Source organism: Sycon ciliatum, chromosome 4 (assembly GCF_964019385.1).
Source record: "Sycon ciliatum chromosome 4, ocSycCili1.1, whole genome shotgun sequence".
Classification (NCBI taxonomy): Eukaryota; Metazoa; Porifera; class Calcarea; order Leucosolenida; family Sycettidae; genus Sycon; species Sycon ciliatum.
In genome coordinates, this window is record NC_088646.1 from 10,931,426 (window position 1) to 10,958,778 (window position 27,353).

General features: G+C 48.2%; 1 protein-coding gene and 1 long non-coding RNA gene across 2 annotated transcripts in view; both read left to right on the forward strand.

Moving 5' to 3' along the window:
* Positions 1 to 23,205, forward strand: part of LOC135813404 (uncharacterized) — a 30,897-nt gene extending 7,692 nt beyond the window's left edge. Inside the window, exons 12-26 of the mRNA XM_065326500.1 lie at positions 2,454 to 2,602; positions 3,617 to 3,739; positions 4,357 to 4,986; positions 5,679 to 5,951; positions 6,506 to 7,171; positions 7,900 to 8,076; positions 8,591 to 8,767; positions 8,954 to 9,130; positions 9,799 to 9,975; positions 10,132 to 10,308; positions 11,025 to 11,201; positions 11,433 to 11,609; positions 21,140 to 21,310; positions 21,724 to 21,897; positions 22,364 to 23,205. Coding sequence (XP_065182572.1) covers positions 2,454 to 2,602; positions 3,617 to 3,739; positions 4,357 to 4,986; positions 5,679 to 5,951; positions 6,506 to 7,171; positions 7,900 to 8,076; positions 8,591 to 8,767; positions 8,954 to 9,130; positions 9,799 to 9,975; positions 10,132 to 10,308; positions 11,025 to 11,201; positions 11,433 to 11,609; positions 21,140 to 21,310; positions 21,724 to 21,897; positions 22,364 to 22,641 — 3,703 coding nt within the window. The 3' untranslated portion in view covers positions 22,642 to 23,205. The remainder of the gene's footprint in view (positions 1 to 2,453; positions 2,603 to 3,616; positions 3,740 to 4,356; positions 4,987 to 5,678; positions 5,952 to 6,505; positions 7,172 to 7,899; positions 8,077 to 8,590; positions 8,768 to 8,953; positions 9,131 to 9,798; positions 9,976 to 10,131; positions 10,309 to 11,024; positions 11,202 to 11,432; positions 11,610 to 21,139; positions 21,311 to 21,723; positions 21,898 to 22,363) is intronic.
* A 528-nt stretch (positions 23,206 to 23,733) lies between these two features.
* LOC135814445 (uncharacterized) lies at positions 23,734 to 26,639 on the forward strand. The gene is made up of 2 exons (XR_010553188.1): positions 23,734 to 24,837; positions 26,096 to 26,639. It is a non-coding gene; the product is annotated as an uncharacterized LOC135814445 (long non-coding RNA).
* Positions 26,640 to 27,353: the final 714 nt, after the last annotated feature.

Sequence of the window (27,353 nt, forward strand, 5' to 3'; positions counted from 1 at the left end):
ACCCTGGTATCATTCACAGACATGGTGGTGGCCTGGCACAAGCGAAACTTCTTAAAGCTGGTTGTATTGTGTTTCTCAACACAATTGTATAGCCGGTTGTGAAGCAACCCAGTCAGGGTCAGCACTCAGTCTCGACTCTCTAGTAGAGTCTTAGACTCTATGTAGTCACTGTCTATCCTCTGCGGCTACATATGTAATTAGCAGTGGGGAGTCTGCACGTCAGCATGACTGTGCGAAATGATGTCCGGTGGGGGGTGCGGGAGCTATTTCAGTCTACTCTTCACTTGGTCACGCTACAAAGTAGAGTCATGATGGGAAAATCGTGCCCAAGTGCCAGACATTTCAACTCGGATCTCACAAAGCCTTTCGTCACTCCGCAGGAGTCCTGCCTTCTTCGCCATATCTAGAATCTGACCTACATGACTTGTAGAATATTATTCTGTGATCCGGTCGGTGGCTGGTATGGTAGACTCCTCTACACGGTATGGTAGACTCCTCTACACGGTGCGATTAGAAGAAAAGGCTACACTACTACTAGTACTAGTCTACTGTACTACAACTGAAATCCTCCATTCGGCCGGTAGATCTACGGCGGCAGCACCTTCTACATACATGACTTATATGCTTTCTTGCAGGTTTGCCGAGTGGAAGGTGCGACGTGCTCCTCGTGTGCTCCGGATGGCAGTCGTGAGTCAGTCAAGTGTCAAGTTCGGCAAGAAGCGTGTGTTCCTAGTTGGAACAATCAACTTCATTATATAGGTGGGATATGAATAATAGCAAGAAGGTACAAGAGAAGAGCTAGAGAGAAAAAGGGAAACCAAGGAGGAGTCCAGGTGGAAAACTAAAGATAAGAACATTGAAAGGATCGGTCGCGCAATACGGTTTTAACCGTATTGCGCGACCGATCCTTTCAAATTAAAATTAATTCCCATCGTGGATAGGATAATAATTCAATTGACATTCCGGACCAGGACCCTACGTAAGAAGTAGGTCGGTGACTTTTGTAGGTAATCTCAAGAGTATAATATACATGTAACCCCCCCCCCCCCCTCCCCCCATGGTTATAATTATTATACTCTTGGTAGTCTACTACTAGTAGTAACACGAATAGCGCATTAAAAAAGTCTTTGTGTGCACACGATGGCAGAGATCCACTTGGTACACGTACATAATCATTGAAACGTCGTGCAACCTCGGCTGGTCAATGAAGAATACGCCTACACGTACGTACACTTCCTGTAGAAAAGAAGGGATACAACCTCACATCCTTTGCATTGTTCAATGCCGGCCATGGTCTCCTGCTCTGCATGCCTTCTGCTACGTGCTTCAACCCCGAGCCGGATCTTCGGATTTCCGAAGTTCCTCGATCTCAGAAGCTGATCGCCCACTGACCATGGTGTACTCGGTCGTGTTCTGGTACATCGCCTCGCCAGCACCCTGTTACACTCAACTCGCCGCCGGGCCTGCTTTCTGTTCCGACCTCACACGCCGCCGCAGAGCTGAGAGTAGAGCGCACGCGCATTGTTCGCCATATTTTTAGACGGAGGAGAATAATCGTGAGGACTGGAAATCCACCTCGCAGATATCAATCATGATCATAAGCATTACACTGAGTTCTGCTCGGACTATCACTCACTCTTCAGGGTCATCGCCTCATCGGTGCAAATCAGCTACCTGTATGTGTATGTGGCAGATGTACTGCCTACCGGTCGGTATCTCTACCTGTAGTTGTAGTCTAGTCGATTCTACCTGCATTCTTATTCTGACTGTTTCGGCGGAATGACAAATCGGACTTGTGTCGCCGGCGGTGCTCACTCGGGATTTCCACACTTGCCCTTTTTTGAAGTAGTTTCATCACCACATGCATCGATTTTAGGACAGTCAGATCAGTGCATCCACCCTGATCACACGAGAACGTAACACGTGGCTACAGATGGCACTCGACAGTTGCTAGTGTCATGTACATGTGGATCTGCATGGCCTATGGGTGTACTTCATACTGTATGTTCATACCCCAGACTTGGCATGTGTCGGTCCGAGAGATGCTGCTTCTGCTTTTGTTGTCGCTGTTGTTATTTTCTGAGCACAGGACTCGGAGATGGTAACCTGGGCAGGAATGTCTGGAGCGAATTGGCTCAGCGTCAGCACAACTCACCGGCTGCTCCGAGCAAATGCAGATAGTCGTGTTTATCATGTTTATTCGAGAGTGGAAAATATAGCAATACAATGATGTAGTTGGTGCGTTGTCGTTACGCGAATACTCCCCAGACCGAGAAAGATCACGTTCCTGGGGCTCCACTATGGATAACTCGATCATGCTGCGAACAGGAAGTCGTTGGCAAAATGTGGTCGTCGGGAGCGGGTATAAGAAGACGATGGCGTTCACTTGTTCGAGAAGAGCGGAGGTGAGGAACAGTTCCTTCCTTCCCGGCGACTGGATTTCGGTAACACAGAACAGGCAGCATCATGCGCTGCCTTGCCGTGTCGAAAGCAGCTCTGCTGCTTCTGCTGGCGTTGGCTGTGAGCAGGACAACCGCGGAGCCTATCCCGTCCAAAGCGATTCTCGCAGCTCGCTCAGCAGCCGCCGATGAACAGGAAACAGGTATGTGCAGGTGGCGATGGCAACGGTGTTACCCCGCTGTAGTGTTATGCCCACAGCAATGCATCGCACGCTTGCATGCTGAGTCTTTGAGATTTTCACACGTTCAGTTCGCATGGTGTTGGTCTGGGGACAGTTTGAGACAGAGACGGTCTCGTGGACAATGATTACGACTTTGTATGTGCTACTTTAACTTACATCATCTACGTGGCCACTGCCTGGGTCCAGGTCATGGGTACTGCCCATAGTGACCATACCCAGACACAGGCACACGACTACGACTAGTACCGCTAGTGACTACAATTGTAGTATAGGTTATGTGATTACATACATCAACAGTGGAGATGCTTTGGCAAAGCTGTGGTGCAGCGATGCCCTAGCTGAAGCGAAACCACCAACTCTCACGGTGTGCAGTTAAAACTCCCATTAAGCAAATCCACTGGCTCACGCAGCATACTTAGCAGCGCCCATAAGCGGTGCCGCTAGTTTTACCGTCATGACATCATTCGTTGCATACCATCTATACTGTATGCATGTACTGTACGAAGGCTGAAAGTGCCACATCACAGCCTGGGCTGGAGTCATATCGCTGACTTCTGGATCTATTCGAGTCCAATTTTTGTTTGGCTCCACACACGGTTTGGGTGGTTTTCACGACATACATCTATATCCACCGGTTGTGACTGGACTGGACCTTCCTGGTCGGGGATTCACAGCTGGTACCGATACAAAGTCAGATCTGTGCACCGGAGATACAAGGGGCCTAACACACCAGACACTGCACTCCACTATGGCCCTATGGGGGAGCTGATCCAATGTGACCCAGAAGTCATTATCACTTTGCTGCTTTCTCACGTCATCACATTCAAGCCCTGTATAGTGTATGGAGCAGAAGAGCCCATCACCTATCACCTATCACTTCACTGTTTGTTGTATTTCCTGAAAGTGTACTCGTAACGATTTAGCACGTTGTATGGCCTTGAGAGTGTCTTTGTCCTTTTTGTTTATACAATTTAGTTCTCCAGGCCAGTGAAGCTAACAATCGTGAAGAAGCGGCTGAAATCGAAAATGACAACGATGCGTATGACGTTGATGAGCTGGGACTTGAAGGCCTGACTGTCGACACCCTCGACGCTGATGGTAAGCCCGCAGCAGTGTACAAGATCCATTTTTCAACTTCTGTGTGCCGGTCTAATGGTGCTTTCAGACTTTGCCCATGTTACTAGTACTCGTAGAGTAAGTGTTATGCAGTTCTGGATGCAAAATCATCGTGTGCGTACCAACACTGTAGGAGAGATACAATACCATGTACCGTAGTGAGGCGCATTTAAGCGCATGTACCTATCTCCGGGCATAAGCGCATCCTCACAAATAAGCGCATGGGCTTATACGTGAACCTAAATGTAGTCCACCCCGCGAATGTATCGGCACACTAGCAACTGCATGCGCCTATGTGTGAGGCAAAACGACCCGCAAAATAGTAGCGAAATAACGCGAACCCCCCTCGTAAGCGGCACATGGACCTTTATGTGCGTCACTACCATGTATGTGTTAGCAGCTGCCCGGCTACAGTAGCTCTCCACTGGTGTAGATCTCGCACCTAGGGATCGGGGAGAATGACATTGAGGAGGCAGTGAATCCTGTTCAGAGTTCATCAAATCGTGTGTTGACTACTTGCCTGCTACGTTAGTGATCATCTTGCCCAATCGCCTTGTGAGAAGCAAGCTCTGTGTATATTCCCGGCTTTTCCTCTGCAGATCTTCAAGACACTCAACGTGACACTGTTGATGAAGATGGAGACAGCGTTGATGAGGATGACACAGGCGAGGATGATGCCAATGATGACTTTGCGGAGGATGATGCTGAGGAAGATGATGTCAGTGATCACATCAGCGAGGATGATGTTAGCAATGACATCATGGATGATGTAAACGCAGACAATGCCAGTGATGACTTCGTCGATGATGACATCAACGAAGATGATGCCGCGGATTATGCCCCAGATAATGCTGACATTGAGGAGGATGGGGACAGCGATGCAGTCATGGAAGGTAATGCTGATGATGTCAGCAATGATGACGCTGATGAAGAGGAGGATGCCTTGAGTGTCGCTCATGACGTCGACTATGACAATGATGCCAGTGACAGTGACAGTGAAAGTGCTGAAGATAGTGATGATGGTGAAGATGATGGTGATTATGCTGAGGATGAAGGAGAGGACATGATTGAGAGTGATGAGGAACAGCAATATGGTGATGCTGATCAAGTTGATGACGACGATGACGATGATGATGATGACAGTAAGGATGAGGAGAGCAACGATGATGCATTTGATGATGACGGTGTCGCTGAAGACGACACTGATGTTAGTGCCTTGGAAGTGCAGGGTGAGTTTTTGTACGATGACCAGGCTATGGAAGGTAATATACTAATATTGGGAGGAATTCTCATACAACTGACTTTGTTGTCAACTCTGTGTGTAAGCCTATGCTGCATGCCACCACAATATTAGTGTATGGAATCAGGCTAGTTGTTACCAAGGCAACCCAGAGCCAACCTGAGCAGCTTCAAGTCACAGGGGAGGTTAGTCCAATTCTGGGTGTAATTGCTCCATCCATAATCTCTTTGCACTACCGCACGTCATTCCATTCACATCATAGTGCTCAGGGATTCCTTTGTGTGAACACCCCCCCCCCCCCCCACACACACACGCACACACATACACGCGATCCGTCGCTTCAAAACTTCACGTACCGAAAAATACATACCACCAAAGTATGACTATCATTATAATGCCTCGGTCAGAGTTGTCCAGACTGGCTGTTCAAGTTCCGCAGGCACTCCACCACTCCCAAGCCAAGGTATCACATGCGGCATCCCCTATGTTAATTCCTCGTTCCTTACCACTGCTCACCTGTCACGAGCAGCGAATATTAGCGTATCCGCGGCGTGCTATCATAGTGAGTCAGGCTCAGCCCACAGTGAGCTGAGCAGTAACAGTTATTGATATTCATACTTGAGTATGTGATTCTGTGTCTGTGTGTATGTGTATGTGATTACAAATTGAATGTGACTACAGGCATCCAGGGTGATGCATTGACAGGTGAGGATGCCGAGGAGGCAGACATGCAAGATGATGACAACGATGATGACGACAACGACGACAGCGTGAGTGAGGATGAAGCAGAGGAGGACGTGCAACAGTTTGACGAGGGCAACGACGAAGGCCTGGAGGTTGAAGATGATGAAGATTATGACAGTGTTGATGAGGATGAGGATGATGAAGAAGATAGTGAAGACGGTGCTCTGCAAATTGACTATGATGACTCCTCTGAAGAAGTCAGCCGTGAGAGTAAGTCAACAGCAAGAGAAGACTTCCTTCAGAGACAAAACAACTGCGTGATATTGATTGACCTGTCAGTTATATATGGTGAATTGAGCTTTGAGCAATCGAGCAATAATGACTCCGAGTGAGACTCAAACTGTGGTGTTATTTTCTTCAGGCTAAAAATGTGCAAACTTCTAGTGTGTCCTCTCATTGTCTTGCACTGTTTGGTTCCGGGGAACCAAATTTCTTGAGCACAGTAACTTCTTAAAATTTTAAATAAAATACGTAACAAAGTTTCTGTCTCCGAAGGCAGTAAGTTGTTTATATTTCACAATCAAGAATAGTACGAGGGTAATCAAGAATATTCACTAGTCGGGGGATTAAGAATTGGATCATTGTTGATTCCTGATTTCAGGATGGAAATCTTTCAAGTTGGATTTGCTTTGCTTTCGGCTGATGGTCCAGGGTGTACGATATTGCCGGGTCAAAGCAACGCCACTGAACATACATGTATTTGTCACAAACATCTTCACCATTGTGTTAGTGATTGTGTACAAATGCCTTTTTGTCTGTTGCAGAGAGGTCTGCCAAACGAGGTGGAGGACGTCCATCCCGCGGTGTCTTGAGCCGATCGTCTCGAGGACATACATCCCGCGGCCGATCATCTCGAGGACATACATCCCGTGGCCGATCGTCTCGAGGACATACATCCCGTGGCCGACCGTCTCGAGGGCACACATCCCGTGGTGGTCGTGCTCGCCCAAGAGCCAGACCGAAACCACGCCCAAGAGCCAGACCGAGACCTCGCATAAGGGCCAGACCAAAACCAAGGGTTCCCCGGCCGAGACCTCGCCCAACACCCCGACGGAGACCCCGCCCAACACCCCGACGGAGACCCCGCCCAACACCCCGACGGAGACCCCGCCCAACACCCCGACGGAGACCCCGCCCAACACCCCGACGGAGACCTCGCCCAACACCCCGACGGAGACCTCGCCCAACACCCCGACGGAGACCTCGCCCAACACCCCGACGGAGACCTCGCCCAACACCCCGACCGAGGGTTCCCCGTCCGAGACCCCGCCCAAGACCCCGCCCGAGGGTTCCCCGGCTGAGACCCCGCCCAAGACCCCGACCGAGGGTTCCCCGCCCAAGACCCCGCCCGATACCTCGTCCAAGACCCCGCCCAAGACCTCGCCCAAGGCCACGCCCGGTACCGCGTCCAAGGCCGCAACCTCGACCAGGTACTAGTATGTGGTAATTGAAGTTATTTAGAAACTTTTTAAAGATAATTATCCTGTTTGTAGTCTTTGACGTGTGAGAATAGTAGTGAAGTTTCACTTTCCAACCACCACCCAGATAATACATGTATGACTATCGCATACACCATCTCTGGACAGCTAGCTGTTTCAACCGTAGGTCTCATCAGCAAAGCTTTTTACATGAAAACATGCATGCATGTATATGTATGGGATGCATCCTTGGGTTGAGCTGTAGTAGATGGAGAGAGTGCTCGATACACTTAGGTGTAATGCTGCACGGCCCTTAGTCTGACTTTCATGCAGGAGCGATCATCAGATAGCTGATGACATCATCAGTCGCTGGCTGATGCCGGATCGCTTCTGTGTGAAACTCAATACACATGGCGACGCAATTGTATTTTTTCTATATGACATCCACATGTCAACTAATGAATTATTGTCACCGTGTCTATCCATGGGCATGGCCAAAGCATCCCCTTGCAGATGCGGTGACTGAACCTAGACTGATTATCTTTTATATTGTTAATCCAGCATTTTATAGGGGATTCCACTATGATAAATCTTTCGACTGTTTATCAATAAAATGATGATGCACATAGCAAGCGGCTTTTGAATTTGCTTCATGCAAAGCTGGGTTGTAACACGTCAGTACAGTCGGTTAACTCTTACAGATCAGCACTACTTTTGCTGCATCCTTTTCTTATAACTAGTGAACGGTCAGTGGTCAGCTTGGTCACCATTCGGTGCATGCAGTGCCACTTGTGATGGAGGTGAACAAGTACGTACTCGTACCTGTACTAACCCAGCACCGGCCAACGGAGGAGCCAATTGTGTGGGAGTCAATGAAGATGTCCGGGAGTGCAATGTCCAGCCCTGCCTATTCCCTGGTGAGCTGTAATCCTATGGTCACCACTGTACTAGTATCTGTAACACATCTAGCCTGAATATCTTATAATAGCAACTTGACTACATATTATTAGCATAGTATAATCACCTCTGTGACTGTAGCTGTAAAAACTAGCCTGGCTGCATAGCTTATAATGACAACTTGACTACCATATTGGCACATGAAGTGATGAAGCCTGTTGTGACGCCTTTCGTACCATTCACTTCTCAAATCAGCATGGTACTTGACTACCCACGGTTCCTTTGTTTCTACTGTGCAATTTGGAATGTTGCACTGAACCCCTTGCATTATCCATATCAGAATTGGATCTGAGCCGAGGTAATACAGTAACCGAGTCTGTCGTGTATTTTTCCGTTTCTGTTTTGATTCGAGAACTACATTACTTGCTTTGTATTGGACCCGTGATACAACCGCCATGTGCACCTTGACAAGCATTCTAATGCAACATGTTCTGTCTTGCTGGGCTTTTCTATTTGTCTATCCCACTTAACTAGTGAACGGCCAGTGGTCGGCTTGGTCACCATTCGGTGCATGCAGTGCCACTTGTGATGGAGGTGAACAAGTACGTACTCGTACCTGCACTAACCCAGCACCTGTCGATGGAGGAGCGGACTGCCAAGGCTTTGCTGAAGACGTTCGAGAGTGCAACTTCCAATCCTGTTTGAACCCAGGTAGGCTTGTATATTCACACAGCTCGTGCTTATACTCTGGTTATCCTATTAAAAACCTCGCGATATCGTCATATTCGTTGTGTAAGCATTTGCAGATACATGTATATTGCCAGTACTGCTGCACCAAAGTTTGCTCTTAGTTACACAGTTCCTGGTGATGTTTGATTGTGGATTCATTCTGTCCAGTTAATGGCCAATGGTCAGCTTGGTCACCATTCGGTGCATGCAGTGCCACTTGTGATGGAGGTGAGCAAACACGTACTCGTACCTGCACCAACCCACCACCAGTTGATGGAGGAGAGGACTGCCAGGGCTTCGCTGAGGACTTCCAGGAATGCAATCTGCAGTCCTGCTTAAATCCAGGTCGGTTTCTTTCTACACTTTCATTGTGGCCGCTGGATTGTGCGTGGAATTGGTGCGGCAGCAGTGTGTGTTCTTGAATACACAGGCGCGTGCCCCGTATGGGTTCCTGGGTGCCCGGAACCCCCTTTTTTCCGCTCAAAATGCAGGATTTTGCTTCAAATTTTGAAAATTTTCACGGGGGAGGCCCCCAGAACCCCCCTTCAAGGGCACCGGCGCACGCGCCTGATACACTCATTGCATCTCCGTTCTGTCACATCCGATTTTGAAATGTTGTAAAGCGTGCCACGGTTATTGAGCCCTTCTGAATAATTTACCCGTGCAATCTGAATCTGGTGAATTAACTGATGGGAATAAGTTCCATGACATAGCTTCCTTGTCAACAGTATTCAAACTGCACTGCATGCATGCCATGCACAGGCTATGACTTATACGAGTAACATTTTAAAAAGCAGGCATAGGGTTGAAGTGAAGGATCATTGTCTTATTGCAGGCTCTGGTTATACTTGATGCGTAAGATTCTAGTGTGGTGGTGGTGGTGGTGGGGGGGGGGGGGGGCATAGGTACCATAAAGGCACCGTTCAGTGATGTAGCTTGGTTGATTCTGAGCAGTAGTCACGAAGTGTGATTTTATAAGTAAGTTTTTATGTGTGCATTCGCGGCCCATACAGTTAACGGTCAGTGGTCGGCTTGGTCACCATTCGGTGCATGCAGTGCCACTTGTGATGGAGGTGAGCAAGTACGTACCCGTACCTGCACAAACCCAGCACCTGTCGACGGAGGAGAGGACTGCCAGGGCTTCGCTGAAGATTTCCGGGAGTGTGGAACTCAGGGATGCTTGAACCCAGGTGAGGAGGCATTTGGGTCAACTTTTGTGAAGCACGAACACAGGCACGCCAATTTTTAGAGAGATTGATCATTACTCATACGTGAGTGGGTTTGGATTTACAGAAGCATTGCTGACCGCTGAAACTAAAATGGCGCTGATCTGATTTATTTCACAGTCGACGGTCAATGGTCGGAGTGGTCACCATTCGGTGCATGCAGTGCCACTTGTGATGGAGGTGATCAAGTGCGCACTCGTACCTGCACCAACCCAGCACCTGTCGATGGTGGAGCGGACTGCCAGGGTTTTGCTGAAGACACGAGAAGCTGTGCAACCCAACGATGCCTTAACCCAGGTTAGTTGCAATCATGCACATGATTGTGCACTCGCTGTATCACTTTTATTGTGGAAGATGGCACTGATTGGACCAACATTTTCAGACATTGCACCAGTCCCCCCCCCCCCCCTCCACTACCGTATTTTACCGGTTTTAAGTCGACCCCGTGATAGGTCGACCCCCGTATCCTGAGGTCTCAATTCTGCGTTTTAAAGTGTTCACCCAAAGAAGCACTACTAACCACTCCCTGCTACTAACACATCAACGAATCGCGTAAACATTCCTTATTGGAGGGTATAAAGTCCCAATCCTTGAAAAAGGCCAATAAACTGGCAAAAATGTGTACACATGGTGCACTCGTGCATGCAGTGCAGGTCATTTTTTGTAAGATACTGATAATTCCCGGTTATAAGACGAATCCCGGTTGTAAGTCGACCCCCACCCTTTTTCCTTCAATTTTTTAGTCTCAAAAGGTCGACTTAGACGTGACAGGAAAACTACGGTACATCACTGTAGTTTTACATGTCTAGGTCCAGCAGCATTCATACCAGTTCCTAGGTGTCAAAAGACCGTACAAGAACAGGGCAATTTGGGTCAGATTTCACGTGGCGTAACTGCACTAGCTCTGGCACTGCACACCATAAGCACATGTACATAGCTGTGATAGTCCCATATCCACCATTGATACGTTACCACTATACTTGGTTGGTTTCATGATTGTTTTAAATCTTCAGTGGATGGCAACTGGTCACCGTGGTCATCGTTTGGAGGATGCAGCGCTACATGCGGTGGAGGTCAGCAAGTGCGCGGCCGTACCTGCACGGACCCTGCACCGTTCGACGGTGGAGCTGTTTGCGTAGGCCAAGCCGAGGATGTCAGGGACTGTGCTACTCAAAGATGCCTAAACCCAGGTTTGTTGGAAATATGTGTGTACACTCCTCTAACCAATTTTCTGTTGTGAACATTTAGTATTAAGATAGCACAGTCGGATTCTCTGTGACTCAAGCTTTCAGGTTGCACAGAAAACAACAAAACGTCTTCATGTATTGCCCAATGTGAGATAGCACAGCTCAAGTGGGAACACTTTTGCAAAGGCAAACACTGCATTTGGTGGGCTGCCTCTGACTGTTTTTAATCTTCAGTGGATGGTAACTGGTCACCATGGTCATCGTTTGGAGGATGCAGCGCTACTTGCGGTGGGGGTCAACAAGTCCGCACCCGTACCTGCACTGACCCTGCACCGTTCGACGGTGGAGCTGTTTGCGTAGGCCAAGCCGAAGATGTCAGAGACTGTGCTACTCAAAGATGCCTAAATCCAGGTTTGTTAAAAAAAATTGTCACCTCTACTGACTGTAGCGGTAGCTACTTAGAGTAGTTTCGCCTGACTGTTTATTGCAAAAGGGGGGACATTATCGGACACGGAAAAGCACAACTGCTGTAAGGAGAGCAGAAACGAAGAGGTGATTCCAATCGGGAATCACTGTGTAAAGAAGACAGAGAGCGGAATGGACGGCGGTGCTGCGTGCACACAGCAGCGACCGGAAGCAGCGTGCCCAGTACGGGATGCCATAATAGATGGAGCCCGAGGGCAGTGCACTCAGACATGAATACGCACGCGCACCCGAGTACTGCATTCAGTGCATGCGGAGACTGTGCCATAGAAGGGGAAGGGTTAGTGATGCGCAGCCAGCAAGTGCAGCGGTACATGAATGCATGAGTCAATGGTACAGCAGGCAGGCTGCGGTTCTTATACAAGTACACACGTTAGATCAATGCGAGTGAGTGTAGGGAGTAGGAAGGAGAAACCTGGAGACAGACAATGATATGCCTAGGGATAGAGTTCTGTCATGATGCTACTCATTACACTACATCTCCCCTAACGGAAAGAGTTGCAGGCCCAGACAATGCTATGCCCAGGGATAGAGTTCTGTCATGATGTTACTTATTACACCACACTGACCAGTTCTGTTGTGGAAATATAGAATAGACTTAAAAATAGTATGGTCCATCACAGAAGCATTTGCGTACATGTATCCTGACTCAAGCCAAATGTTAGTACTTCAAGTGTACTAGCGGTGAGATAAGAACAAAATGGCATTATGGAACGCCAGAGCTAAGTCTGGTGGGAAGAGACTCTTCAAGAGAGTTACACTTCTTCTGTGATTATTTGCAGGGGCGTAGCACCCGCTACGACTGGTACGACTATGGCCGTACCACTTTTCGAAAAGCGTGGTCCGTCCGGAACGTGCAAAACAGTAATAAAAAAATCAGGATCCATCGATGCATATGCATCAGACTTTGACCTTTTTCTAGACTCGTACTCGTAGATCTGCCATGCATCTGCAGTCGTACTCGTAGATCTGCCATGCATCTGCAGTCGTACTCGTAGATCTGCCATGCATCTGCAGTCGTACTCGTAGATCTGCCATGCATCTGCAGTTGTACTCGTAGATCTGCCATGCATCTGCAGTCGTACTCGTAGATCTGCCATGCATCTGCAGTTGTACTCGTAGATCTGCCATGCATCTGCAGTCGTACTCGTAGATCTGCCATGCATCTGCAGTTGTACTCGTAGATCTGCCATGCATCTGCAGTCGTACTCGTAGATCTGCCATGCATCTGCAGTTGTACTCGTAGATCTGCCATGCATCTGCAGTCGTACTCGTAGATCTGCCATGCATCTGCAGTTGTACTCGTAGATCTGCCATGCATCTGCAGTCGTACTCGTAGATCTGCCATGCATCTGCAGTTGTACTCGTAGATCTGCCATGCATCTGCAGTCGTACTCGTAGATCTGCCATGCATCTGCAGTTGTACTCGTAGATCTGCCATGCATCTGCAGTCGTACTCGTAGATCTGCCATGCATCTGCAGTTGTACTCGTAGATCTGCCATGCATCTGCAGTTGTATTCGTAGATATGCCATCATGCCATGCATCTGCAGTTGTATTCGTAGATATGCCATGCATCTGCAGTTGTATTCGTAGATATGCCATCATGCCATGCATCTGCAGTTGTATTCGTAGATATGCCATGCATCTGCAGTTGTATTCGTAGATATGCCATCATGCCATGCATCTGCAGTTGTATTCGTAGATATGCCATGCATCTGCAGTTGTATTCGTAGATATGCCATGCATCTGCAGTTGTATTCGTAGATATGCCATCATGCCATGCATCTGCAGTTGTATTCGTAGATATGCCATGCATCTGCAGTTGTATTCGTAGATATGCCATGCATCTGCAGTTGTATTCGTAGATATGCCATGCATCTGCAGTTGTATTCGTAGATATGCCATGCATCTGCAGTTGTATTCGTAGATCTGCCATCATGCCATGCATCTGCAGTTGTATTCGTAGATATGCCATGCATCTGCAGTTGTATTCGTAGATATGCCATCATGCCATGCATCTGCAGTTGTATTCGTAGATATGCCATGCATCTGCAGTTGTATTCGTAGATATGCCATCATGCCATGCATCTGCAGTTGTATTCGTAGATATGCCATGCATCTGCAGTTGTACTCGTAGATCTGCCATGCATCTGCAGTCGTACTCGTAGATCTGCCATGCATCTGCAGTCGTACTCGTAGATCTGCCATGCATCTGCAGTCGTACTCGTAGATCTGCCATGCATCTGCAGTCGTACTCGTAGATCTGCCATGCATCTGCAGTTGTACTCGTAGATCTGCCATGCATCTGCAGTCGTACTCGTAGATCTGCCATGCATCTGCAGTCGTACTCGTAGATCTGCCATGCATCTGCAGTCGTACTCGTAGATCTGCCATGCATCTGCAGTCGTACTCGTAGATCTGCCATGCATCTGCAGTTGTACTCGTAGATCTGCCATGCATCTGCAGTTGTACTCGTAGATCTGCCATGCATCTGCAGTCGTACTCGTAGATCTGCCATGCATCTGCAGTCGTACTCGTAGATCTGCCATGCATCTGCAGTCGTACTCGTAGATCTGCCATGCATCTGCAGTTGTATTCGTAGATATGCCATCATGCCATGCATCTGTAGTTGTAGATCTGCCATGCATCTGCAGTTGTACTCGTAGATCTGCCATGCATCTGCAGTCGTACTCGTAGATCTGCCATGCATCTGCAGTCGTACTCGTAGATCTGCCATGCATCTGCAGTTGTATTCGTAGATATGCCATCATGCCATGCATCTGTAGTTGTAGATCTGCCATGCATCTGCAGTTGTACTCGTAGATCTGCCATGCATCTGCAGTCGTACTCGTAGATCTGCCATGCATCTGCAGTCGTACTCGTAGATCTGCCATGCATCTGCAGTTGTATTCGTAGATATGCCATCATGCCATGCATCTGTAGTTGTAGATCTGCCATGCATCTGCAGTTGTACTCGTAGATCTGCCATGCATCTGCAGTCGTACTCGTAGATCTGCCATGCATCTGCAGTTGTACTCGTAGATCTGCCATGCATCTGCAGTCGTACTCGTAGATCTGCCATGCATCTGCAGTTGTACTCGTAGATCTGCCATGCATCTGCAGTCGTACTCGTAGATCTGCCATGCATCTGCAGTTGTACTCGTAGATCTGCCATGCATCTGCAGTCGTACTCGTAGATCTGCCATGCATCTGCAGTTGTACTCGTAGATCTGCCATGCATCTGCAGTCGTACTCGTAGATCTGCCATGCATCTGCAGTTGTACTCGTAGATCTGCCATGCATCTGCAGTCGTACTCGTAGATCTGCCATGCATCTGCAGTTGTACTCGTAGATCTGCCATGCATCTGCAGTCGTACTCGTAGATCTGCCATGCATCTGCAGTTGTACTCGTAGATCTGCCATGCATCTGCAGTCGTACTCGTAGATCTGCCATGCATCTGCAGTTGTACTCGTAGATCTGCCATGCATCTGCAGTTGTATTCGTAGATATGCCATCATGCCATGCATCTGCAGTTGTATTCGTAGATATGCCATGCATCTGCAGTTGTATTCGTAGATATGCCATCATGCCATGCATCTGCAGTTGTATTCGTAGATATGCCATGCATCTGCAGTTGTATTCGTAGATATGCCATCATGCCATGCATCTGCAGTTGTATTCGTAGATATGCCATGCATCTGCAGTTGTATTCGTAGATATGCCATGCATCTGCAGTTGTATTCGTAGATATGCCATCATGCCATGCATCTGCAGTTGTATTCGTAGATATGCCATGCATCTGCAGTTGTATTCGTAGATATGCCATGCATCTGCAGTTGTATTCGTAGATATGCCATGCATCTGCAGTTGTATTCGTAGATATGCCATGCATCTGCAGTTGTATTCGTAGATCTGCCATCATGCCATGCATCTGCAGTTGTATTCGTAGATATGCCATGCATCTGCAGTTGTATTCGTAGATATGCCATCATGCCATGCATCTGCAGTTGTATTCGTAGATATGCCATGCATCTGCAGTTGTATTCGTAGATATGCCATCATGCCATGCATCTGCAGTTGTATTCGTAGATATGCCATGCATCTGCAGTTGTACTCGTAGATCTGCCATGCATCTGCAGTCGTACTCGTAGATCTGCCATGCATCTGCAGTCGTACTCGTAGATCTGCCATGCATCTGCAGTCGTACTCGTAGATCTGCCATGCATCTGCAGTCGTACTCGTAGATCTGCCATGCATCTGCAGTTGTACTCGTAGATCTGCCATGCATCTGCAGTCGTACTCGTAGATCTGCCATGCATCTGCAGTCGTACTCGTAGATCTGCCATGCATCTGCAGTCGTACTCGTAGATCTGCCATGCATCTGCAGTCGTACTCGTAGATCTGCCATGCATCTGCAGTTGTACTCGTAGATCTGCCATGCATCTGCAGTTGTACTCGTAGATCTGCCATGCATCTGCAGTCGTACTCGTAGATCTGCCATGCATCTGCAGTCGTACTCGTAGATCTGCCATGCATCTGCAGTCGTACTCGTAGATCTGCCATGCATCTGCAGTTGTATTCGTAGATATGCCATCATGCCATGCATCTGTAGTTGTAGATCTGCCATGCATCTGCAGTTGTACTCGTAGATCTGCCATGCATCTGCAGTCGTACTCGTAGATCTGCCATGCATCTGCAGTCGTACTCGTAGATCTGCCATGCATCTGCAGTTGTATTCGTAGATATGCCATCATGCCATGCATCTGTAGTTGTAGATCTGCCATGCATCTGCAGTTGTACTCGTAGATCTGCCATGCATCTGCAGTCGTACTCGTAGATCTGCCATGCATCTGCAGTCGTACTCGTAGATCTGCCATGCATCTGCAGTTGTATTCGTAGATATGCCATCATGCCATGCATCTGTAGTTGTAGATCTGCCATGCATCTGCAGTTGTACTCGTAGATCTGCCATGCATCTGCAGTTGTACTCGTAGATCTGCCATGCATCTGCAGTCGTACTCGTAGATCTGCCATGCATCTGCAGTCGTACTCGTAGATCTGCCATGCATCTGCAGTTGTATTCGTAGATATGCCATCATGCCATGCATCTGTAGTTGTAGATCTGCCATGCATCTGCAGTTGTACTCGTAGATCTGCCATGCATCTGCAGTCGTACTCGTAGATCTGCCATGCATCTGCAGTCGTACTCGTAGATCTGCCATGCATCTGCAGTTGTATTCGTAGATATGCCATCATGCCATGCATCTGTAGTTGTAGATCTGCCATGCATCTGCAGTTGTACTCGTAGATCTGCCATGCATCTGCAGTCGTACTCGTAGATCTGCCATGCATCTGCAGTCGTACTCGTAGATCTGCCATGCATCTGCAGTTGTATTCGTAGATATGCCATCATGCCATGCATCTGTAGTTGTAGATCTGCCATGCATCTGCAGTTGTACTCGTAGATCTGCCATGCATCTGCAGTTGTACTCGTAGATCTGCCATGCATCTGCAGTCGTACTCGTAGATCTGCCATGCATCTGCAGTCGTACTCGTAGATCTGCCATGCATCTGCAGTCGTACTCGTAGATCTGCCATGCATCTGCAGTTGTATTCGTAGATATGCCATCATGCCATGCATCTGTAGTTGTAGATCTGCCATGCATCTGCAGTTGTACTCGTAGATCTGCCATGCATCTGCAGTCGTACTCGTAGATCTGCCATGCATCTGCAGTCGTACTCGTAGATCTGCCATGCATCTGCAGTTGTATTCGTAGATATGCCATCATGCCATGCATCTGTAGTTGTAGATCTGCCATGCATCTGCAGTTGTACTCGTAGATCTGCCATGCATCTGCAGTCGTACTCGTAGATCTGCCATGCATCTGCAGTCGTACTCGTAGATCTGCCATGCATCTGCAGTTGTATTCGTAGATATGCCATCATGCCATGCATCTGTAGTTGTAGATCTGCCATGCATCTGCAGTTGTACTCGTAGATCTGCCATGCATCTGCAGTTGTACTCGTAGATCTGCCATGCATCTGCAGTCGTACTCGTAGATCTGCCATGCATCTGCAGTCGTACTCGTAGATCTGCCATGCATCTGCAGTTGTATTCGTAGATATGCCATCATGCCATGCATCTGTAGTTGTAGATCTGCCATGCATCTGCAGTTGTACTCGTAGATCTGCCATGCATCTGCAGTCGTACTCGTAGATCTGCCATGCATCTGCAGTCGTACTCGTAGATCTGCCATGCATCTGCAGTTGTATTCGTAGATATGCCATCATGCCATGCATCTGTAGTTGTAGATCTGCCATGCATCTGCAGTTGTACTCGTAGATCTGCCATGCATCTGCAGTCGTACTCGTAGATCTGCCATGCATCTGCAGTCGTACTCGTAGATCTGCCATGCATCTGCAGTTGTATTCGTAGATATGCCATCATGCCATGCATCTGTAGTTGTAGATCTGCCATGCATCTGCAGTTGTACTCGTAGATCTGCCATGCATCTGCAGTCGTACTCGTAGATCTGCCATGCATCTGCAGTCGTACTCGTAGATCTGCCATGCATCTGCAGTCGTACTCGTAGATCTGCCATGCATCTGCAGTTGTACTCGTAGATCTGCCATGCATCTGCAGTCGTACTCGTAGATCTGCCATGCATCTGCAGTTGTACTCGTAGATCTGCCATCATGCCATGCATCTGTAGTTGTAGATCTGCCATGCATCTGCAGTTGTACTCGTAGATCTGCCATGCATCTGCAGTCGTACTCGTAGATCTGCCATGCATCTGCAGTTGTACTCGTAGATCTGCCATGCATCTGCAGTTGTACTCGTAGATCTGCCATGCATCTGCAGTCGTACTCGTAGATCTGCCATGCATCTGCAGTCGTACTCGTAGATCTGCCATGCATCTGCAGTTGTATTCGTAGATATGCCATCATGCCATGCATCTGTAGTTGTAGATCTGCCATGCATCTGCAGTTGTACTCGTAGATCTGCCATGCATCTGCAGTCGTACTCGTAGATCTGCCATGCATCTGCAGTCGTACTCGTAGATCTGCCATGCATCTGCAGTTGTATTCGTAGATATGCCATCATGCCATGCATCTGTAGTTGTAGATCTGCCATGCATCTGCAGTTGTACTCGTAGATCTGCCATGCATCTGCAGTCGTACTCGTAGATCTGCCATGCATCTGCAGTCGTACTCGTAGATCTGCCATGCATCTGCAGTTGTATTCGTAGATATGCCATCATGCCATGCATCTGTAGTTGTAGATCTGCCATGCATCTGCAGTTGTACTCGTAGATCTGCCATGCATCTGCAGTCGTACTCGTAGATCTGCCATGCATCTGCAGTCGTACTCGTAGATCTGCCATGCATCTGCAGTCGTACTCGTAGATCTGCCATGCATCTGCAGTTGTACTCGTAGATCTGCCATGCATCTGCAGTCGTACTCGTAGATCTGCCATGCATCTGCAGTCGTACTCGTAGATCTGCCATGCATCTGCAGTCGTACTCGTAGATCTGCCATGCATCTGCAGTCGTACTCGTAGATCTGCCATGCATCTGCAGTTGTACTCGTAGATCTGCCATGCATCTGCAGTTGTACTCGTAGATCTGCCATGCATCTGCAGTCGTACTCGTAGATCTGCCATGCATCTGCAGTTGTACTCGTAGATCTGCCATCATGCCATGCATCTGCAGTTGTATTCGTAGATCTGCCATCATGCCATGCATCTGCAGTTGTATTCGTAGATCTGCCATCATGCCATGCATCTGCAGTTGTACTCGTAGATCTGCCATCATGCCATGCATCTGCAGTTGTATTCGTAGATCTGCCATCATGCCATGCATCTGCAGTTGTATTCGTAGATCTGCCATCATGCCATGCATCTGCAGTTGTATTCGTAGATATGCCATCATGCCATGCATCTGCAGTTGTATTCGTAGATCTGCCATGCATCTGCAGTTGTATTCGTAGATATGCCATCATGCCATGCATCTGCAGTTGTATTCGTAGATATGCCATCATGCCATGCATCTGCAGTTGTATTCGTAGATATGCCATCATGCCATGCATCTGCAGTTGTACTCGTAGATCTGCCATCATGCCATGCATCTGCAGTTGTATTCGTAGATCTGCCATCATGCCATGCATCTGCAGTTGTATTCGTAGATCTGCCATCATGCCATGCATCTGCAGTTGTATTCGTAGATATGCCATCATGCCATGCATCTGCAGTTGTATTCGTAGATCTGCCATGCATCTGCAGTTGTATTCGTAGATATGCCATCATGCCATGCATCTGCAGTTGTATTCGTAGATCTGCCATCATGCCATGCATCTGCAGTTGTATTCGTAGATATGCCATCATGCCATGCATCTGCAGTTGTATTCGTAGATCTGCCATGCATCTGCAGTTGTATTCGTAGATATGCCATCATGCCATGCATCTGCAGTTGTATTCGTAGATATGCCATCATGCCATGCATCTGCAGTTGTATTCGTAGATATGCCATCATGCCATGCATCTGCAGTTGTATTCGTAGATATGCCATCATGCCATGCATCTGCAGTTGTATTCGTAGATATGCCATCATGCCATGCATCTGCAGTTGTATTCGTAGATATGCCATCATGCCATGCATCTGCAGTTGTATTCGTAGATATGCCATCATGCCATGCATCTGCAGTTGTATTCGTAGATATGCCATCATGCCATGCATCTGCAGTTGTATTCGTAGATATGCCATCATGCCATGCATCTGCAGTTGTATTCGTAGATATGCCATCATGCCATGCATCTGCAGTTGTATTCGTAGATATGCCATCATGCCATGCATCTGCAGTTGTATTCGTAGATATGCCATCATGCCATGCATCTGCAGTTGTATTCGTAGATATGCCATCATGCCATGCATCTGCAGTTGTATTCGTAGATCTGCCATCATGCCATGCATCTGCAGTTGTATTCGTAGATATGCCATCATGCCATGCATCTGCAGTTGTACTCGTAGATATGCCATCATGCCATGCATCTGCAGTTGTATTCGTAGATATGCCATCATGCCATGCATCTGCAGTTGTACTCGTAGATATGCCATCATGCCATGCATCTGTAGTTGTACTGAGTACAGTACTATACTGTGCTCGACTCGACTGCACACGGAACAGTCCCAGAACGCAGGATTTTGTGTCTTTTTTACAAAATTTTTCCGCGGGAGGTCCCCGGACCCCCCCCCCCCCCTCCAACACGGCCTTTGGCCACACCGACCTTCGGTCGTACCACTTCCAAAACCCCTCCTACGCCCCTGATTTGGTACATCAACTTTACTTTACTCCTGAAGCTATGCAAAAAGAAAGACATTAAAACTGTAATATATGTTGCCGGTAAAAGTCATGGTCACTGCTTGTCCGCTGGTGTGTCTTATGTTTGAATCTCCAGTGGATGGTAACTGGTCGCCATGGTCACCATTCGGTGCGTGCAGCGCTACATGCGGTGGCGGGTCGCAGGTGCGGTCGCGTACTTGCAGCAACCCTGCACCGGCTGATGGTGGAGCGGACTGTCGGGGAGATGATGTTGATTATCGTGCGTGTGGAGAAAATGGCTGTCCAGGTACGTTTGTGCTTGCGGGTTTGGTGTTGATCAACCCTGCAACCGACACTTATACGTGTTGGGGAAACTTTATCCTGCCCTGGCGTTCCCTGTATTCAATGCTGTAGTGCAATGTCTTGATTATAAGCTTCTCCTTTGGGTCATAGCTCCTGCTCCTGGAATCACCAGTGAGTACAGCAGAGGGGTTAAAAGTGGGACCACCTGAAGAGACGACAAGTATCCTGCCTCCCTCTAGGATGATAAGTCCTCACAATTCTCAGTTTAAAATGTGTAGGGGAGACTTCCCGGAGGCATTATCATAACTGTCCCGCCACTTTAGCCTTGGCATGGTCTACTCCTTATATCCACCGCCTCCCTCCATTGCCGTATTGCGTTTGCCTGTTTTGTGCACATTCCATTTTTGGAACACACAGTGAACGGCGAATGGTCACAATGGTCTGAGTTCAGCACATGCAGCGTGTCATGCGATGGAGGTGAGAGGAAGCGCAGTCGCACGTGTACTGAGCCAGCGCCCATGAATGGTGGTCGTCAGTGTATTGGTGATGCCGTGGAGAGGATGGAGTGCAACACTGACGTGCCGTGCAAAGGTGAGACGATCGGCATGTAACAAGTGAACCTTCGTAGCACACTGTTATCTGTGCTGAAGAAGCATTGCAACCATTTAGAGTCTTGAACATACATGCAGTGCATTGTACATGATTGTTTGTGCATGTGCCATCAAAGTAAGGACGTGGGCAGCGCCTCAGTGTGAAGCTAACTTAGGTCCCATAGACCGGACACTGTGCTCCTGGGACAGAAGTTGATAGCGAACACTTTGTTGAAATGAACCGAGGATGCTTTTAACATGTCACAACTTGAGCTAATTTGCCGGTACACATGTATTAGGAAGATGCAGGAAAGCACTGAGCCGCATCTTGCAAGCAGGACGCTGGAAGTATTCATAATTGCTATGGTTGTGTTTGATATGGCTGTGTGCAAGATGTGACTACATGCCGCCATCTCATGTTCCTAACTTCAATGTATACGATTCTGCCGTGTATGGTCTATAATTAGGTGAATGGCAGAGCTGGGGAGCATGGACAACATGCAAGTTGGAGCAGCCGCTAGACCTGGGATGCAGCGGCGTGCGCAGCCGTACGCGCGTCTGCAGCGTCACGCCCAACAACTGCGGTCCCGACGCGGACGCGGCCCAGAGCGAGAAGTGCATCAAGGCCAAGTGCAGGCAGCTGTACGGTCGCGACCTACCACCACCACCGCCTGGCGATGACCACCCCTACGACCACCGGGATGTGGATGATGAGGACGGTGCTGGATATGAAGACCAATATTAACATGACAATCTGGCACAGCAAGTGAATCAACAACCGGGCCGTGGGTCACAGGGTATTAGTTAACTTGCTGCTGGATATCATGAGAGATTTACAATAATGCTATTCACATGCACATTACCCATGAAATGAGCCATTGTTTCAAATTATAAATTTATCTATTCTAAGCGGAAGCATATATTGCACTTTACACTGGGATGCCCGACTCCACTCAGCAACTTATTCTCCTACATGCAACTCAGGGCCCAGCGCGGGCCCAGCTGGTTTGTGCGACAGCCCTGCCTGCCCACCTTGCTGCTCTGCCCGTTTACTTCCAGTCTCAATCACTCTTACTTCAGTTAGACTTCATGGTGCACACTGGTGACTTGCCAGTATGTGACGAGTACACACTGTAGCAATTCAATAGCCCGTATAGACAGGCTTCCTGGCCTGGACCGAAGGAACTCTTTTCTTGTAATCATGCAACATTTGAGCAGCACACCTCTGTTATTATTTTAAAAAAAGTATCACATACACAGACTTCAAAATGTTATTCCGGCGTCACATGAAAATATAGACCAAGCTCAACCGGTGCAAACCTGTGTGTGTGTCAGTTGGAAACCCGGTCACGGTGCCGCCATGTAGGAATAGCATTCTATCAGTACATGCTCAGTCATGACTTCCGGCGCATATACGTACGTTACTTGTAATGACGTAAACTTTGCTTGATACTAGGTATATGGAGCCTACCCTCGTTAGTACCCCCACCCCGGGTTGTAGTACTGGGTAGATGTGTATTATGATGATGGTAGCTGTAGTAGAATTAGTAGTAGTAGTAGAATTTATTATTGATAGGGAAGGCGCTACAGGCGTTGCCGTCTTGTTACTGAGGGAACCCTGTGTACATGTACACTGTACGAGCGGAAACGATTTACGTAGTCGGTGAATAATTATTAAATTTCTGTCCATCTCCAAGCAGAAAGACAGTGCCTGCATGCACATGCACTTGGTAGACTACCAAGTGCAAGTGCAGGCACACTTACACATTGACCTGTGTCAGCTGTATTGGAAAGGCTTCCTGTCTGAAGCCTTTCCATACTGGCACTCGATGTTCCAGTTTTGTGACACGAGAATGGCACGAGAATTAGTGTACCGCTGAGTGTACCGCTATACACGTGGTCGACACGTAGTCGACACGTTGTTGATACTTTTTTGACACGTGACCCCGTCAACGGTCTGCTTTGTGCCAATGCCACTCGGTAAACGTCGATGTCGCGTACGACAAAGACGACTATCCCGTACGCGAAATAGTTGAGAATTGCATGACGTGGACCTGACGGCAAGGACAACTGCGAGGAGGCCCCTTTCGGTACCCCTGACGGGAAGGAGAACTGCAGAAGTCGACGAAGTCGAACGAGGAGGCCCCTTTTCCGTACCCCATACTGCAAAGTGCCATTGATGGATACCTTTTGCACCTGGAACGACCCCTTAAACGCTGTCGCGGCGACTATCCCGTACGCGAAATAGTTGAGAACTGCTGACGTGGACCTTTTGCACCTGGAACGGCCCCGTAAACGCTGTCGTGTCGGCGGAGTGAATGTGCAGGGTACTTTGCAGGGTGAAAAGAATTGCTGCAAAGACGTCCCCTCTACTAGGCTCTAGGCCTTTGCCTTTGGAGACATCGTCGGCGAACTGAATGCGCAGGGCGAAAAGAATTGCTGCAAAGACGTCCGCTCTAGGCCTTTGGAGACATCGTGGGAACTCCTTCCGGTACTATACAAACTGCTGACGTGGCCGTGGACATGTACTTGGAGAGTCATGGTGGGACTTCATGTACATGGATACATGGTGGGAATTCCTTCCGGCACCCCCGTACCGCAAAGCCAACGGTGGGGAAGGAGAAGTGCAGACGTGCAGGAAGACGAACGAGGAGGAACCAGGACGAGCGAGCAATGGCAGGACTAGCTGGACCGTAAGTAATAGCTGAATTGTGCATGACAACTTGACATCCATGCGGCACTCGCCACTTGCCACTGCATATTTCTTGTCCACTAACAATGTCTCTCCTCTGCCCCCTGTGTGTCCACGGCCCTGTTGCTGAATTGGCCCGATGAATCGAATGTCTTCCGCAACTGGAACGGCCCCGTGAACGCTGTCGCGTCGGCGACTGAATGCGCAGGAGGGAAAATATTGCTGCGAAGACGTCTCCTCTAGACCACGGTAAGGCACCCCATTGATATGTTGCCAGTGTGTGCCAGGGTATCGCGCGATGGTGAATGAGGAATGAGGAAGGGTACGGTGGGACTGTAGACCTGTTACCTTCTACTAACACGTTATCAGGTGGAGAGTGTCTTGTACTTACGTTATCAGGTCGAGAGCGTATTGTAGTCACTCTCTCTATTCCTGCACTTCATTACGTTTAAGGTGTACGTATAACTTCTCAAAAAAATGTAATGGTCTACAGTCGTGTCGGAAGGGTACGGTGGGACTGTAGACATGTTACCTTCTAACACGTTATCAGGTGGAGAGTGTCTTGTACTCACGTTATCACTATATCAGGTCGAGAGCGTATTGTAGTCACTCTCTCTATTCCTGTACTTCATTACGTTTCAGGTGTACGTATAACTTTTCCAAAAATTTTTTAAATGGTTCACGTCTTCAGATAGAGAGCGTATTGCACCCACTGTCTAGTCTCTGTAGTGCATTGAGATTTTGTTGATCGAACATGAAATGGATACACAGACAAAGCCAGGCCAAGTACATGGCGAGATGTCGCCAGAAGAACGTCTTCAGGTAGAGAGCGTATTGCACCCACTGTCTAGTCGATTTTGTGGATCGCACATGAAATGGATACACAGACAAAGCAGGCCAAGTACATGAGAGAGTGGACGATGTGCAGATCGACACGGCCTGCGGGTACTTCATTAAAGTTACCCGTGACATAACTAGGATAAAAGTGAATCACTGCAAAAACATTGCCAAGTATGTGAGCACTTTGGACTTGACAGAAGAGTGCACGGGCGACGTTGACAAAACATACTGCGGTGACTGTCCCTATCATGACAGCAGGGCACATCGCACGCAGCATCGCAGATCGTGTCGAATTGCGCATCATAATACAGTGGTCCCTCTATAATCCGGCACCGTTTGTGCCACGGAAATCTGCTGGATTGAGGAGGGTGCTGGATTAACAAATCGGATTTACTGCTGCAATGCGCATGAAAAGGACATTTTGGCTACTGAAAATTGTGCTGGTTTATCGAGGGTGCTGGTTTACAAAGTGCTGGATTAGAGAGGGACGACTGTATTGCAAAATTGCTCCTGTGCATGCAAGTGGATTTCATTGCACTTCTCAGTTTGGGAAATGCTCGATTATGACAATTCTCCGTGTGAGTGCACTAGCCCTGAACAGACATGGGTGTCTCATAGCCTACCTCACGACCTTCTGCTTCCTTTCTTCATCACTTGTATCTTGCAGGTATATCATCCCGTGACGACCACATTGAAGTCTGAATTTGAAGTGTGAAGATGCTTCAGCAACCACATCGTACTTTTCCATTGCTTTCATTGTGCTTCTACTGTGCATGTGTGTAACTTGTGGGGTAAACATGTGATGACATTGTATGCTGGCGACACGGTCAGGTGTTCATGCGTCTAACGTACACCTGCATGTTATGCATTGAAAAGGGTTTGCCACTTGCGATCCTGGGACGAGTATCAGGTCCGCTTTGTCCTGTGTGGGCTGTATCAGATTGCTGTTCACTTCTCTATCTGTTGGATATGTGACTTTCTGCAAGTTTCTGGTGTATGATGGCCACGTCCTTGCTTGTCACTTTGTATGATATTACATTCTGTATTCGCTGCTTCCATGGCATGGTCTGCAAACTGCAATCCTTGGGCAAATGTCATGTTTGCTATGTTGTGCTTTGGCCGTCAGCTTGTCTACACGCTGTAGTTGAATTATTTTTGTTTCACAACTGACTTCCTCAAGTACGGTGGCCACTGCTTTGCATGGCATTATACATGAAGAATTTCCTGTTTGTGTCGTGTGCATGTGCGTATGTGTGCGTGGCCACGTGTGTGTGCCGTGTGCATACACATGTTTGTGTATCTGTGTGCGGGGTAGCGAGGCGGGGAGGGCTGGTATGTATCAGTGTGTTATTGCAGTCGCATGGCTACATACAGTACATCGCGCGCGTGGTCAACATGTTTACCTTCGGGGTTGGGGTGGGGAGGGAACGGAAAAAGAGCTGAAACTATCCATATAAAAATCGCTCTGTGAGCGGTTCTGAAAAACCTTTACTGGTACTGCCCCGTCGTAAAAGTAAGAAATTAGAACTGGCCCATTGTCCCCCCAAATGCGAACTGATCCACCTAAATCGCGAATGACGGGACCCGAACGCACCAGTAGCACGAGGTTCCTACCTGTGGATGCAGATGGGGACGTTGGTCCGGACCATAGGCCATGTACTGTACTAGTGGTAGGCTTCCCTATCAAAATAATAAATTCTACTGCTACTATTGGTGTTACCCTATGATAATTGCCGTGATCCTGTGCCCTCCCGACCTCGTGCTACTGGTGCGTTCGGGTCCCGTCATTCGCGATTTAGGTGGATCAGTTCGCATTTGGGGGGACAATGGGCCAGTTCTAATTTCTTACTTTTACGACGGGGCAGTACCAGTAAAGGTTTTTCAGAACCGCTCACAGAGCGATTTTTATATTTAGAAAAGCGATC